The 15,121-nt window shown below is 37.5% G+C and overlaps 1 protein-coding gene across 1 annotated transcript in view; it reads right to left on the bottom strand.

Moving 5' to 3' along the window:
* RXFP2 (relaxin family peptide receptor 2) overlaps nt 1-15,121 on the bottom strand; it is a gene marked incomplete at its 3' end in the record, with an annotated part of 57,352 nt that overhangs the window by 26,706 nt on the left and 15,525 nt on the right. The window contains exons 2-6 of the mRNA XM_082700554.1: nt 14,002-14,148; nt 11,447-11,524; nt 8,197-8,302; nt 7,284-7,355; nt 33-104 (exon numbers count right to left, since the gene is read on the bottom strand). Coding sequence (XP_082556680.1) covers nt 33-104; nt 7,284-7,355; nt 8,197-8,302; nt 11,447-11,524; nt 14,002-14,148 — 475 coding nt within the window. The remainder of the gene's footprint in view (nt 1-32; nt 105-7,283; nt 7,356-8,196; nt 8,303-11,446; nt 11,525-14,001; nt 14,149-15,121) is intronic.

The following is a 15,121-nucleotide window of genomic DNA, read 5'->3' as shown; positions in this document are numbered from 1 at the left end:
ATTGTGCTCATAATTATAAAGAAGTTACTTACAATATTTGCAGGTTATGTAATCCAAAAAATGCTTTCCTGGATATGTGTGTAATACAATTATGCTGAAGAAATCTGGTTGGAATAAGATAGAAGAGTCATGTGATTATGGTTTAGGCTTTTTATCAAGTTGTTGAATGTGGTCTGCACTTTCTTCATCTAAAAACAGTTTGTGAAACTGGCTTATAAAGTCCCAAGTCCTACTTTTATGTTGGGCAGTAGAGGCGTTGCCCATGAGAGATGGCTGTGAACTAGCTAATTCTTCTTTCCCGCTAGCACCCATGCAGTGAGATTTCTGCCATCTCTGGTTTGCACTGCTGAGCTCATGTGTGATGAGTTTGAGGGTCGAAGTGGTTTTGTTTTGCAGTTTTCTTATTCTGACTAAAGAGAGATATGCCCCATGTGAGACCAGCCAGTCTCACTGTTGAGCTTTATTTTTTCAGGGCAGGGTTCTAACTTTAATTCCCCATTTCTCTTCATTTTATTCCCATGGGAAAAGGAGAGGGCAAGCCTTATTCTTTTCTATTTTGAGATGCAGAATGAGAAGCACAAAGGGAATTAGGTGCTCAAGGTCAGGAATGGCATGAGTAGTTGAACCGGAGCTAATACATCTACTTCAGCTCACCAGGTCATAATTTACTTAACCCCTGAAGCAATTTTGCAATATAATATTCAATAATAGCACTGTTGGAAGTATCTAAGCAAATAATTTCCATTTCCTGTGCTCATTATACAATGGGAGGTTAACCTTGCATTCATATTTTCTAAAGGTATTTAGGAGCAGGAAATGTCCAGTAATAATAGTAACTAATGACTACATCATCTTTTGAATGGCTTCCCTATCTCTTGTTTTTATTTTATTTGATTCTTTAATCTTATACAACATTTTCTTGATTGTTAGGGTACTTCACTGCAAAACTATTCATAGAACATGTTCTCCTTCAGCATCTGACTGTACTCTGAATTTTGTTATAATGTAACTATTCATTCTCTAGCTAAGCTTCCCAGCCGTTGAGTCATGAAGGCATTATAGGTGTATCAGGATGCTGAAGCTCTCAGACGTTCAGGTAAAGCAGAGATGCTGTTCCCAGTTATCAGCTAATGCATCTATTACCCTAAGCGTTAAATATTGTCATTTTCTCTATGTACCGCCAAGTGGAAAATGTTGGTACTACAGAGCACAGGCATTACATCCATAGATACACAAAATATCAATTTCAATCCCACAAAGTAAACTTGAAACCCATAGAGACCTCATACCCTTCCAACCCTTCTCCCCCTCCACCATGTCTATGAAGAGATGCTTCCCATTGCAATGTAAGTTGTGCTTTTGGTTTTAAAGTTCTGCTATGAATAGAATGAATCCATATAGATCAATATCTGTTTTAGCATTTCAGAGCTCTTGAGTGATGTAATAAAAATTAATATAATGAATTGTGTTAAAATAGTAAAGGAGACTAGAAAAAGAATATAATGTTATAATACAAGTATATTGAAGTTTCTCATGAAGATAAGATTTACCACCTAACTAGTACGATTTCTATTTTATTCAAGATAATGAATTCAAAAGTGGAATGCACATTTTACCTACATGCTCTCAATCTTGAAGAGATGGGCAGTCATAAATTGTGAATTTGACTTTGTGCTTTCCATCTGCATGACTCACTGGACATGTACAGCCTCTCTGCCTTCCCTGACACGAGTTAAGATTCCAACTCCTTAAATAACGAAGAGCCTCTAGTCTTCTGGTTTGGCTTCAGCTTGCTGGCTCCCCACAGATAACCAGAGTTCCAAGTCCCCTGTCTCAGACTTAGGCTAGTGAATTTTAACATGATCCTGTGCTATCCCCTTTTCTCTTTGCAGAACAGAAGCTTAGTGAGTATGAAGGAAAATTTGGAAACATGACAATTTGGCAAGTGGTGTCCTCTTTTTATTCAGAGCTGAGATATGAGCCCATTTAATATACTTTACATTGAATGGCTTTTCTAAGAATAACTTACTGGTTCATGAATTCCTGCTGTTTCAGCTGTCAGGACTTTTCAAGCAGAAACGCCAGGAATTTATGTACCTGAAACTAAAGCAAATAAATGCTTTAATGACATGCATGTTTATAGGCTATTTTTTAATGCAACATTTTGTATTCATGAACCAGGCAGACTCCTTGAGCTACATTTTGTTGCCAATGATTGCCTTGACCTAGAACCATTTCTAAGTAGGAATTTCTAATTTATATAAGGTTTATGTTACAATAGGGAGGAGAACTGCTATTGGTTTCCACGGTAGTGGTGATAGAGTATTACATCAATGTTATAAATTATATTTTATTTCTCTGAAAGATCATCTTAAATGTCCTCCCCCCAACATTAGAAAGTCTTGATATTTTAAAAGGTTATTAAAACGAGTAATCTGATCAACAGTAAAAGCATTCAGATAAGTTGAACAACATTTAGTCATCTGGCAATTAAAATTTCATTTTGATTTCTAAGTTTATTTTTTTGGGATGCCAAACTGACCTCAATCTACTGAATATTTAGAGCTTTCTAGACCACAGACTCACTCAAAGTAAGATTCAGTGATCTCTTAGGATATATCCCAGTGCATAGAATGATGAGCATGATGTTGGCTGTGGGCAAGATCACAGAACAGGCTATTTCGGACACTGCCTGTGAATGCCTCAGAGAGAGAGAGTAAACAGGGGACTACATGAGAATCAGGGCATGTTGGGCCAACTTGATTTTTTTTCTTTGAAAAACTGATCAGTCCTAAATTCAAACAACTATGTGCCTGACCTTGCTTATAGGTCTATTAGGCATTGATCAAATGGCTTTATGACGGTTTTATGGACAAGATAAAGAACAATATACATTATTTGAAGGATGATGATGGAGGAGTCAGGAAAAAGTATTCGGCACTGTCCTCTTCAATGTTTTATGCATGATTTGGGAAAGGTGGTTCATCTAATTTTGAGATGACAGAATGCTAGAAAGAACAGCGAATACATTGAGTTTTCCAAAAAGTTCTTTACAGTCTGATAAGAAAAGCTGACTCTAACAACATGAAACTGAATAGAGATAAATTTATGGACCTACCACTAGCTCTCAAATGCCGAGTGTACAAATGCAGGATGGAGTAGCCATCCCTGAGCGGAAACAAATGTGGCATGGGATTGGGAATTTTAGAGGCATGATTGGTAGGAGTTAAGGGAATGAAGCAGCCACCAAAAAGCAAATGTAAGCTTAGGGCATATAGAGTTTAGGAAGGAAGTGTTGCTAGCTTTCTCCTTCCCTGCTCTGGTTATGTCACAGTGAAAATATTGCATTTATTCTAGATACTACATGTAAGGCAAATGTAGGTGAACATATACAGATTAGTGTGATCAGAATGATGATTAGATATGAAACCAGGTCCTTTTGGGGGAGAATTCTGCTTGAAGAGACTTGTGGGTGTGCAGCTTGAAATACCAACAGTTACATGGATGGTTGATTGGGTGTATTCTGATCAGTTTCATGGCATAAGTCTAAGAAAGATGGGAAGCTTTGCCAGTAGTAGAGTTTTGTGACAGGACAAAATTTATTAACACTCCTTAATATTTCTTTTCCTTGGCTTGCCCTCATTCTCTTCCTGGCTTATTTTTCTCCATGGCCCTAATCAGTATGTAATACACTAAGTATTTTTAATTTTATTATTTATCCTCCTCCCTTGTACCTTAAGCTCCATGAAGAGAGGGCTTTTTTGTAGGTGCCTGGTACCTCTCAGGTATCAAGAAATATTCATTGAAAGAATGAATGTACATGTGGTTTCTTCAGCATTTACCCTCCTGTTGAATGCCACCAAGGGTTCCGGGGGTTGTCCATTCTCCGGACACCTTCTTTTGGGCATGGTTTGGGCTTTGTGACACCGGTTATTTGGGTTATTGTAATGCAGAATGGGGAAGGAGAAGACGAGAGTAAGACTGGAGGGAAGGGTGTGTCTAAGGCGAGGGGCTGGAGAAGGAGGAGAAAAGGGCCTGGGTGAACTCATGAGCTACTTTGCGATATTTGGGTAATGTTTATGAAGAACTTGAGTTATTTTCAAATCAAAGTTTGGTTAATGGATGTTTTCATCAACAGTAACAATATTCTGAGACAGGACCATGCAACTAAGCTTCCAAAGGATCACAGTCAGAGGTCTGGGTTTGAGGCCATACTCTAATAATTGTCAGCTGGCTGCCTTTAAGCAAACAACCCTTCTTCTCCAGAGTAGGTATCCTCATTCCTAAAAGGATCTCATGATGTCTGCCTCGACCTCACAGATTTTGGGGATCAAAGTCCAAGTGGGAGTTCCAAATGCCGACTTCTTTGTAAACTTTAAAAAGTGTTATATCGTACTTTGCCTATAATAGATAGTTAGTGAATATTTACTGATGATGGTCTCCTGATCTCTTTTCTCTCAGTCTCCAGGAGAATCAACCTGACTAGAAAGCATCAAATAGCAGCTTGCATTGAGAGAGCCTCTGCTGGGTGATGATGTGGCCCCTAGGCTTTCTCATACAAAGTAGAAGTCAATATTTACTTGGAGAATTTTCCAGCTGATCTGGGCAATTAAGGTTAATCCCTATGTTATTTCACTGGGAAAAACTGGGGCCTTAATTATCAAAAGGAGTGATTCCATATTCTTCCCTTAAGTGGGCTAGCTTATACTACAGTAAATAAGTATTGACATAGATCAGTGGTCCACAAAAGGACTTGGTCTGAGTAGCTGAAATTTAGCTGTCTTTTGCTTGATTCTCTGGTGATGGCTCTGCCTTCCCAGAAGTCAATTTGTCCCCACTAAGAGGGCGAACATAGAGAAGAGAGTTCTGCATGGGGCAGGACAGTATGGATTAGTAGAACACTCAATCTGTTGCTAGAATGATTTCTTTCCATCTCTAGTTTCTGGTTATTATAAAATAAACACTGCATCAGGCATCAGAAGATAGGGGCTCTAATTCTGGCTCTTCCACTTCCTAGTTGTAGATCCTAGTTAAATCATTTAACCATTGCAGACCTTAGTTGCCTCCTGAATAATAAGATTTAATTAAAAATTCATAAACTTTCTATGACTCTAGATCATAGAATTGAAAAAGGTACCCTACAGCATGAGCCTTTCCCCCCTTCCTTCCTGCTATTGTATTTTTCCTCCCTTGAGCATTATCCTGGCAGTTGCAAACATAATATCGATTCATAGAATGAACATGTGATTCTAAGGAATTCCAGTAAGATTAGCAGCAGTATAGTGAGGATTTCCTCTCTGGAGGGATCTGGAAACCCAGAGAATGTGCACAGCCACTCCATGGTGATGATGTCAACATGACCACATGCTCCAGGATGGTATTTATAGAGATGTGAAATGATATTTACAAAGGCTGTAATCAAATGCAGGCATGATTATCTCTGTTCATATAAGATTCTACCTCACTTATGGACTTCCTTCAGTGACTTCTTTTCCTATATGAGAAAATCTGTACCTAAATTATGAACAGGGGCGCATGGGTGGCTCAGTGGGTTAAGCCTCTGCCTTGGGCTCAGGTCATGATCTCAGGGTCCTGGGATCGAGCCCCACATTGGACTCTCTGCTCAGCAGGGAGCCCGTTTTCCTTCTCCTCTCTCTGCCTGCCTCTCTGCCTACTTGTGATCTCTGTCAAATAAATAAATAAAATCTTTAAACTAACAAAAAAATTTCATGAACAGCATAGAATTGTTGATGGCATTTTTTAACCAAATACGTCTGTCCAGTGTCATCCAAAGATCAGATTATTTTTATTCTTTTTAACATATTTCACATTTCTAGAAACTTTTTATGCTGAAGGATAAAACAATATGATTGTACTGCCAAGGGACCTTACAACATTACCTTGTTATTTTTTTCTTTAAGATTTTATTTATTTATTTGACAAACAGATCCCAAGTAGGCAGAGAGGCAGGCAGAGGGGGCGGGGAAGCAGGCTCCCCACTGAGCAGAGAGCCCGATGTGGGGCTCGATCCCAGGACCCTGAGATCATGACCTGAGCCCAAGGCAGTGGCTTAACCCACTGAGCCACCCAGGTGTCCCTACCTTGTTAATTTTTAAATCTAGTGTAACAATCATCTTGGCAAGTATAGAAACTTGATCTCTTCATTATCCCAGACTGACTGGGCTCAGAGGAACTGACATACAGTAAGCAAATTCATGAGCATTTGAATATTCTCAATTTCTTTATTTAAATAGGAGGTATCCAATTTCACCAATAGAAATGTTCTTATACCCTATCCAAGATAACTGCCCAAATACTTCAGTATGAATAATTTGAGAAGTTAATGCACTCATCATAACGTCGCTTGGTGAGCAAGGAATCAAAGCAAAGGTAATCTCCATCAAAAGATAGTTCATGCTAGTTATGGTGGAAATTAACAATCCAACCCTGTCCTCCAGAATAGACTTCTCTAGGGAGTATGTCTCCCAGATCCTGGTTTTCTTTCTTGGAAGATAGCATCTTGATACTTTGTTTCTCTCTGACTACGATTTCTTCATTGCTGACTGTGCTGTATTTATTAACATTTTCTTTTCTCAGATATGCTAATATCACTGATTTCACTAAGATTGTGTTTTGTTCATATTATCCTAGGAGATAGTCTATATTCTTTCATTATGTGTTCTAAATGATCTGAACATTTTGGTCTATACTAACATTCCTCTTTAAATTAAAAAGTGCATCAAGTGCCTCTGAATCTACAATGTCATTTTCCAAATGATCTTGAAAATTCATATGGAACTATGTGTTTTCTTATGGAGATGCCTGATCTCAACTCCAATTTAATTTTCTAAAAATAGTCTAAATAAAATCAATTCAGCTACTTTATATTATGAAATGGAAAGATAATATGCTAGTTTTCAAAGCTTAATTTACTAATATTAATTACATTTGGAAAAATAAATTACCTGATAAAGCTTATCAAGTTTATATTTCATTTAAAAAATAAAAGGCAGGGGTTCCTGGGTGGCTCAGTGGGTTAGAGCCTCTGCTTTCAGCTCAGGTCATGATCCTCGGGTCCTGGGATCGAGCCCCGCATCGGGCTCTCTGCTTGGCAGGGAGCCTGCTTCCCTCTCCCTCTGTCTGCCTCTCTGCCTACTTGTGATCTCTGTCTTTCAAATAAATAAAAATAAAATCTTTAAAAAATAAAAATAAAAAGACAAAAGGCATCTTAAATAAAACATCATAAGGATTTCTTCATAAAAGCACTATTAATAGCTACTTACATCTGTTTAAGTTCTGTGTATTTGATGAAAACTTTATCTGGAAGACTGTGAATTTTGTTTTTCTTAAGAGACCTAAAATAACAGTTAAAGCAGACTTCATTACGAGTTTAATGGCGAACCAAAGTTATCCCTAGAAAGTGCATGCTTGAAAACAGGATATTTAATGATACTCCATGCTACTTAACACACATCTGAAAATGACTGTAGTAACTGAAAACTTCCTCACATGAGAATGAGAAGTCCATAAAACAAAATTAAAGCAGTTTGCAAACATTTGACAAGTCTGGCCAGTTAGTATCATAGACTAGAATGTCTACTGTGATTTAACATCTTTACTCTCTGGGTAATTTAACAAAATACAACAAGCAAAACCACCACCACCACCAACAACAACAAAAACAACAGATAATCCTAACTAAATCATACTTGCTCAAATTATAACATGACTGTAATTTCTGAGACTCTCAGAACATTTTGCAAAGTACAGGAAAACTTCCACAGTGATAACACAGCTAGCTTCATGGACCTTTTATATCTTTGCAAACTTGGACAGTTATCACTATTTAAAACAAGAGAAAATAAGCTAGAGGTTTTCTTTTTTATTTCCATCTTTGGTTGTACAGTATTGGCATTTTGGCAAAAACAAGAGATCAGAAAGTAACTGAAATGAACACTCCAGACCACAGACATTTGTGAGCTAAATGATATCCAGGCAATCTAACACTCTTTAAAACCTGTTTTCTCTGGAGAAGAAGCGTGAGGAATTCTCTGACGGCTGGTGGTTTAAAGGGAGCTTCTATTATTTTGCTAGTATACAAGTAACATAAAACAGAACAAGGGGAGGTTAGATTAGACTACATGGTTTTCATATGACTTTATAGGCAAATATCAGCACGTTGTGAATTCTACTCACAGTAATGTCGTATTGTTGGAAATCCTTGGCACAGACTTTAAGCCGACATTTACACATTCCAATTCAGTTCCTTTGCAGTCACAGGGTTGTGGATACTGATTTAGAACTAGGGGGCAAAAGAGTAGTATTTCACTGGGGAAAAAATACTTTTCTTTAATTATGACCTTTTCTCTAATAAATGACATTGTTCTCTCTTCATTGAATGTATAACATTTACACCTTCAGGGCACTAATATGGGTCCATAATAAAAGCAAGTAAGAATTCTCACCTAGTCAAATACAGGCTAATGTGATGTTTCATCTCAGTTCTAGCTTCCAGTGGTCATTTCAGAGGCACTTAGCAAGTGATTAGAAAGAAACCACAGAAAGGTTTAAATGGCAAAAAAGTGTATAGTGAAGCAAGATTAAGTTCTCCTCCATGAAAAACATTACTATGATGGAGTAAATCTGTAATGGGTATAATTGTGTCAGTTTAATTGAATTGCATGACACAAAGAGGTTGCTCAACAAATGCTTGTTGAGGGGCGCCTGGGTGGCTCAGTGGGTTAAGCCTCTACCTTCGGCTCAGGTCATGATCCCAGGGGCCTGGGATCGAGTCCCGCATAGGGCTCTCTGCTCAGCAGGAAGCCTGCTTCTCCTCATCTCTCTCTCTGTCTGTCTCTCTGCCTATTTGTGATCTCTCTCTCTGTCAAATAAATAAATAAAATCTTTAAAAAAATGCTTGTTGATTAAAATTAAATTCCATTCTTTTTCCCCTTTCAAACTTCTGGAGCTGGTAAAAAAGAGATGCAGTTTCTGCGAGACCCTCCATTGTGCCTTATTAAAATCGACCAAGTTAGATCCCCTCTTACTGTGGTTCTTTGTTTTTCATTCCTATAAAGATATAGTGGAAGACAAAAATTGTAGAGAAGCTATAAGGCTGAGAGAACCAAAGATCCATCTATCTGAAACATTCTGAAGGGAAAAAAAAAAAAAAACCAACTTCTGAATTTACTGTGAAGAAGCTTACATAGTTATTAAGATAATGTCATATAAAGGAGTGAGAAATCCAAGGAGAAACCGGGCCAAGTTGTCCCATAGGACAGATAATCACACTGTGTGTGTGTGTGTGTGTGTGTGTGTGTGTGTGTGTGAGAGAGAGAGAGAGAGACAGAGACAGAGACAGAGACAGAGACAGAGGAGTGATATTTATGGAGCACTTGATTTTGCCTCTGATCCTATGAGTAACTCTTTTGATGGGAGCTAAGAAAATGAGGATTATTTTCCAATTTTTATATTTGCTATTATGTATTTAAATCTTTATAAGTTCTTTCTAATTGCTCTGCTTCCTTTAAATCACTTTATCCAAACTTTAAAAAATCAATTTCACTGAATTTTGGTAAATTCAACAAACGTTTATTGAGTATTTGCTTAATTCGAAAGATGTATTCTAGTGTATAAAATTCTGAATTCTATGTTGTTTATAAGTTTATGCTAATTAGCTCAACTTCTTAAAGCTGAGTTCAGAATGTTTACTTCAATGTTTATTGACATTAAAAATAGTGGTTATTATTAGATGGAAAACCTAGTGTTTGAAACTTTTATTTCCTAATAAAAAAATCCAATGTAGTCAAGCTGGGCCTGTTGTCTAAACCAGCAATGTGAGCATAGATCCCTCCCCTGTAAGTCAGTGATACCCATAAACTCTGGATTCTTCTTTATAAATGCTTCTTACATCTCTCTCTATCTCACTTTTCTCACTGACATTTTCTGGGCTCAGATTCTGAGTATTAGTCTGAAGTATTATAGGAAACATAATGATTAGTATCTCTTTCACCATACTTTCTCCTCAGCCTTGGCAAGGTTGACATTTGGGGAACCTCATTCTCCACTGTGAGGGGCTGTCCGTACATTAGAGGATGTTCAACAGCATCCTTGTTCTCTACACACTAGATGCCAGTAGCAAACACCAAGCTGTGACAACCGAAATGTCTCCAGACAATTGTCAAATGTTCTCTGGGGGCAAAAGTTGCCCAGGGCTGAGGACTGCTCTTCTATTCCATTCTCTATAATTCTGTCTCACACATGCCCCTTATCACGTGCTTCTGCCTATTCATTAAAAGAAAATAAGCCCACAATTTTGGTGATTGCCCAAAATTGTGTACAGCAGTGATCTGCACAATGGGATGCATACGAAGTGACCTATTGTGGTTCAGGAAGAAAATACTAGAACTTTCAGTTATATTTATTTTTAAACTTTTAATTTATCATTTTTATATTTGATCCTCCTGTGATGTATATGAAAGCATATAGTAAGTGGTGATTATAAACTGGTTGTTACAAAGTGTATAATATAGTATTAATATAGTTTTTAGTGTAGGTACATTATAGATACATAATATTATACATACATAATTGTACATGCACCTTCATAATTATGCCTATATATACATTATATGCATGTATGTAACATAGGTATGTATAAAGACATGATTTTATGTACAGGGTAGAGGCCAATGTCTAAAGTGTGCACCCAAAACCTTTTATGGGCTGGCCTCATCTTCTAGGTCTAGCTCCAGCTCCTCTGCCCCATGCACTCAGAACCACTGGGAAAGACATCGTGATCTTTACACCTTCCTACCCCAGTGTTTTGCAGATCTTGCTTCCCAGCTTGTCCTGTTACCTCCAATCATTCCTTCATCCAGGGACTTCTATGTCCATCTCAATGTCATCTTCTCTGAGAATCTTTCCCCACCCCTAACACAGTCTTCATTTCTTCTAATGGGCTTTTACATTCCCTTGTGCAAACATCATTCCTGCAGTTTAACACTATGTTGTACCTTCCCTGCTTCCATGAGGATTTGTCTTTCTTGCTACAGTATGAACTATTTGTGAGTTGCAGCCACATCTTATTTATCATTGTACACTCAGTCCTTAACATAGGGACTGGAAAGTAGTTGGTGCTCAATATCTTTATTGAAACACTTTCTTCAGTAAAGGGAAAAAGATCTTTATTATTTGTCATAATTATTGAACATCTATATATTCTGGTAATCATAGGCTAATACATCAAATAAACATGAATAAAGCACGCTGTTTTCTTCCATCTCTTAGTCCCATGGCAGACAACAGAGCAGCTGACCAGTGAAACACATTGAACTGAAATCGAAATTCCAGAGGGAATTTAATCACACTCCCCATATGAATCCATGCACCGCAAATCATGTTGCTCACAAAGCTGATACTGAGTCTTTGAATCAATACCACTTACAGCACTCCTGTGTTAATGCCACATTATTAGCATTTCCATGGACTGTGCCAAATATAGTCGCCCATCCACTAGTGTCTCCTGCGAAATGGTGATGAATATGTGTCAGTTATTCTATAATTCAAATATCAAATTACAAAACAAAAGTATAAGAAATTGATAATGAAATCAGTTAAAATCAGTTTAAGTAATTGAATGATAACATAGATGGTAAGGGAGAAAAAGCTAGGCCAACATTTGGAGTTTTCCCCTTTTTTGAGGTTACAAATATTTCAAATGTGTGTATTGGAAAATATGGAATGGAAATAGATGACTATTTTACTATATGTCCATCTTGAAAAATGTTACTTGTTTCTAATGCTGACAGTTTAAATGTTTCATCTTTAATTTTGAAACCCTCAGAAGAAAATACAATCTGAATTGTTTTGTCATCTGCATATTGCTGCATATGTATATGTAGTTACGTACTTGATAGGTTTAATGACTAATAATAAAATATGTGTCACCTGACCTTCTTAATAAAGCAAAAGCAAAGTGCCTTTTAATAAAGACCATCTGTTTCTATGGAGTGAAATCATATTTTCTCAATGTGTCCGAGGACACAACATGCTTATTTGCCAAATTCCCTTCTCCTTTTCTGCAAGAAAATTCTACTCTTTTTAAAAGAGAAGACTGGTTCTGAAATATCATTTCTTCAATATTTGCTATTAAAATGGTAAGATACATATTATAATACACCATACTAAAGTTCATACAAATAGAAGGGTAAATTTAAATAGTTTTCCACAGGTCCCCTTTGATGCCTGAAACCTTTAACTCGTTTCTATTTTTTTTTTATTAATACCCACAATGGTTTTTCAAATGATTCTATTTGATGCCTTCACACAAATTATTTTTAATTTGCATTCAGAACACCCTCATGAGGTAGATAAACATGCAGGGTATCTGATTTCCATGCAGTGGAGAGGGAATGCCAAACATTTGACTGACTTGCCTATTGGCATCCTGACAGCTGCCCTCATCACTGAGCAGTGTTTGAGCACCTATGATATACTCTATTGTCTTAGGCTCTGGAGACACCAAAACAAATAAGACACAAAGAAGAACTCTTCTCAAAAAGTTCATGTCTAGTGAAAGAAGTACAGTGAAGAGACAAGGCAGCCCTTAGTATGACTATACAGGTATAGCAGGATGCCGTGGAAACAGAGAGAAAAAATGCTTATCTTAGACCGGTGGGAGAGCTTCAGGGTAGGGAAGTGGGGCCAGGGAAGCCAAGTCTCTCAGGTGAAAAGGGGATGTGAACTGCATCCCAAAGAGGAGCATGAATGATCCACAGAAGGTGAGGATGGTAGGTTCCATGAGTAGGAAGCATGCATGAATACTCAAGGGCAGGAAAGCAGATTCTAGAGACAGACACCTGGCTTTTCTGGACGATGTTGTCTCACTTTGATTGCTAGTTGGGCAATTCCAAGGAAGGGCAGTTCTGTGTGGTAGAAGACACACAGGATTTTTTAAATTGCGGAGATCTGGGTTCTAGTGTCTACTCGCTCATTAGCTCAGTAACTGGACATGTCAACTTGGCATCAGCTTCTTCAAGTAAAAATATACTTCTTCAAGTAAAAATAGTATTACATTAGACAATATATACATTCCCAACATACAGATCTGAAATGGCCTGTAGTACTTTTGGTGATCTGGCCTCTGTCACCTCCTCACCCTCTATATCCTTGTTCACTCTGCTCAAGCCATACTGGCTTTTCTGTCCCACAAACATATTTTCTTATTTCACTGAGCCTCAGGGCCTTTGCACTTGCTCTTTTTTTGGTCTGAAACTCTGTTTCTCTACAATTTTTCATGGTTTGGCTCTCAATTCAAATGCTATCATCTCAGAGAGGTTTTCTCTGGTTGCATCTTTAAAATAGCCCTCTCTTCATGACACTTTCTATTCTATCATTTTGTTTTCTATTCTTTGTGGCACTTACCACTCTCTGAAATATTTATTATTTAAATAAGTATTAATATTTAAATACATTTCATTTACTTATGTACAGGTTTATAGTCCTCCTTGTTCACATTGCCCATGTGAACTCCTTGAGGGTAAGACCTCCTCTCCCTTAAGCCTGCTCTAGTTGGGTGAGTTGAACAGCCCCTGGCACATAGTGGGGACTCAATATAGATCTGTTCAATAAATCCATTCTCTAGACAGAGCCCATTCACACTTTATGAAAGGTATTCTTGTAGCTGAACCAAATTACCGAGCCAAAAAGAGGTAGTCATAAGAAGACATTTAAAATTAGAATATGGGCATCCAAGTAGATTTCAAAATATGACTTCAATTTTTATCAATTTTATATTTCTGATTTAAGCAACTTCTACCTGTGAAAATTCTGGTCATCTCACAAATAAATTTGGGGCGCAATTACTTGTGTTACAGTAGGATTCCCTGGACAATACCAAATCATCTCTTTCCTTTCAGGACAATTATTATTTGGTCCAAGCACACTTTGAGGGCATTCACAAGGGGAGGTGGGCATCTGGAGCTGAGTGGGGAAACTCACCACAGTTGTCCTCATCAGCCCCATTCCCACAGTCATCCACACCATCACAGTGAAAAGCACGGGGTAAGCACTTGGTAAGATTCCCACAGGGAAAGTATCCTTTTTGGCACAAAGGAGTGATTGTACTGCCTTCAGTCAGTGGAAAATCTATGCAAAAGAGGGGACAGAAATATTGTTAATAGGGCTAAACTCTTTTCATGGTATCCCATTTAAAAGAACCCTAAAAGTTGAGTTTGTCTGATGTTATTATTCCCAGCACACAATTTCTTTGAATAATATTCTTAATTATAACGTTCTAAACAATCATGGTCATATCTAACCCCAGCTGTATCAACAATGGGATCAACGTTCATTTTGAACTAATTTCAGGAAGGCAGTAGTAAATAAAACTAAAGGAATTTGTCTTACTTTCATGTGAAATCAAAGAGTTGTCCACTCTTGGAAACAGAAACGTAAAGTCATGAGCTAACGGAATTAAATAGATGGATTTATTTACTTTTTAATCCTTTATGAGAAGGAGTTGAGGTGACATAATAAAAACATACATGCAAAAGGACAGCTTAAGAGTGAATTAGAGAGAAATCTAGAACTACATTTGAATAGGGAGATATAATGGTAAGTAATGACACGTAACACTCACTGAACTTACTGTGTCCCAGGACAATTGCACAAGGGGTTTATCTCAGTTATTCCTTCTACCACTCTATGTATGGGGGATATTTTCCTTTGTGTTTCAGGTGTAAGGAACGTAAGTGCTTTCATCAGTTTAGAAAGGCATAGAAGGTTTGTTCTCTGTCCTTCTGCTATATTAAAAAGTGTGATATCACCAGTCCAAGGGAGCTCCTGGCCTTGATGCCAACCTTCAGTGGCAGAGATAGAAACACCTTGCTAATGCCCCTTGCTCCCTTCAATTAGTTATAATGAACCACAGTCATGACTGAGTGCCTCTCCTTCAGTCAATTTTCGTGAAGTTTTGTCTTGCATTCCTTTAAAAAAATACATGACTTCCACAATTATACTAGAGTATTTGCAGAAAGCATCTCTTTATTTTCTAGAAAGTACTCTTTTGAAATTCAAAGAATGTCTCTTACATCTAAATTTCTGAAGTGTTTTTGGTCAT

This window comes from Mustela nivalis (genome assembly GCF_964662115.1).
Source record: "Mustela nivalis genome assembly, chromosome: 15".
NCBI lineage: Eukaryota > Metazoa > Chordata > Mammalia > Carnivora > Mustelidae > Mustela > Mustela nivalis.
Note: the sequence above shows the minus strand (reverse complement) of the source record. Positions and strands in the feature narration are given on the sequence as shown.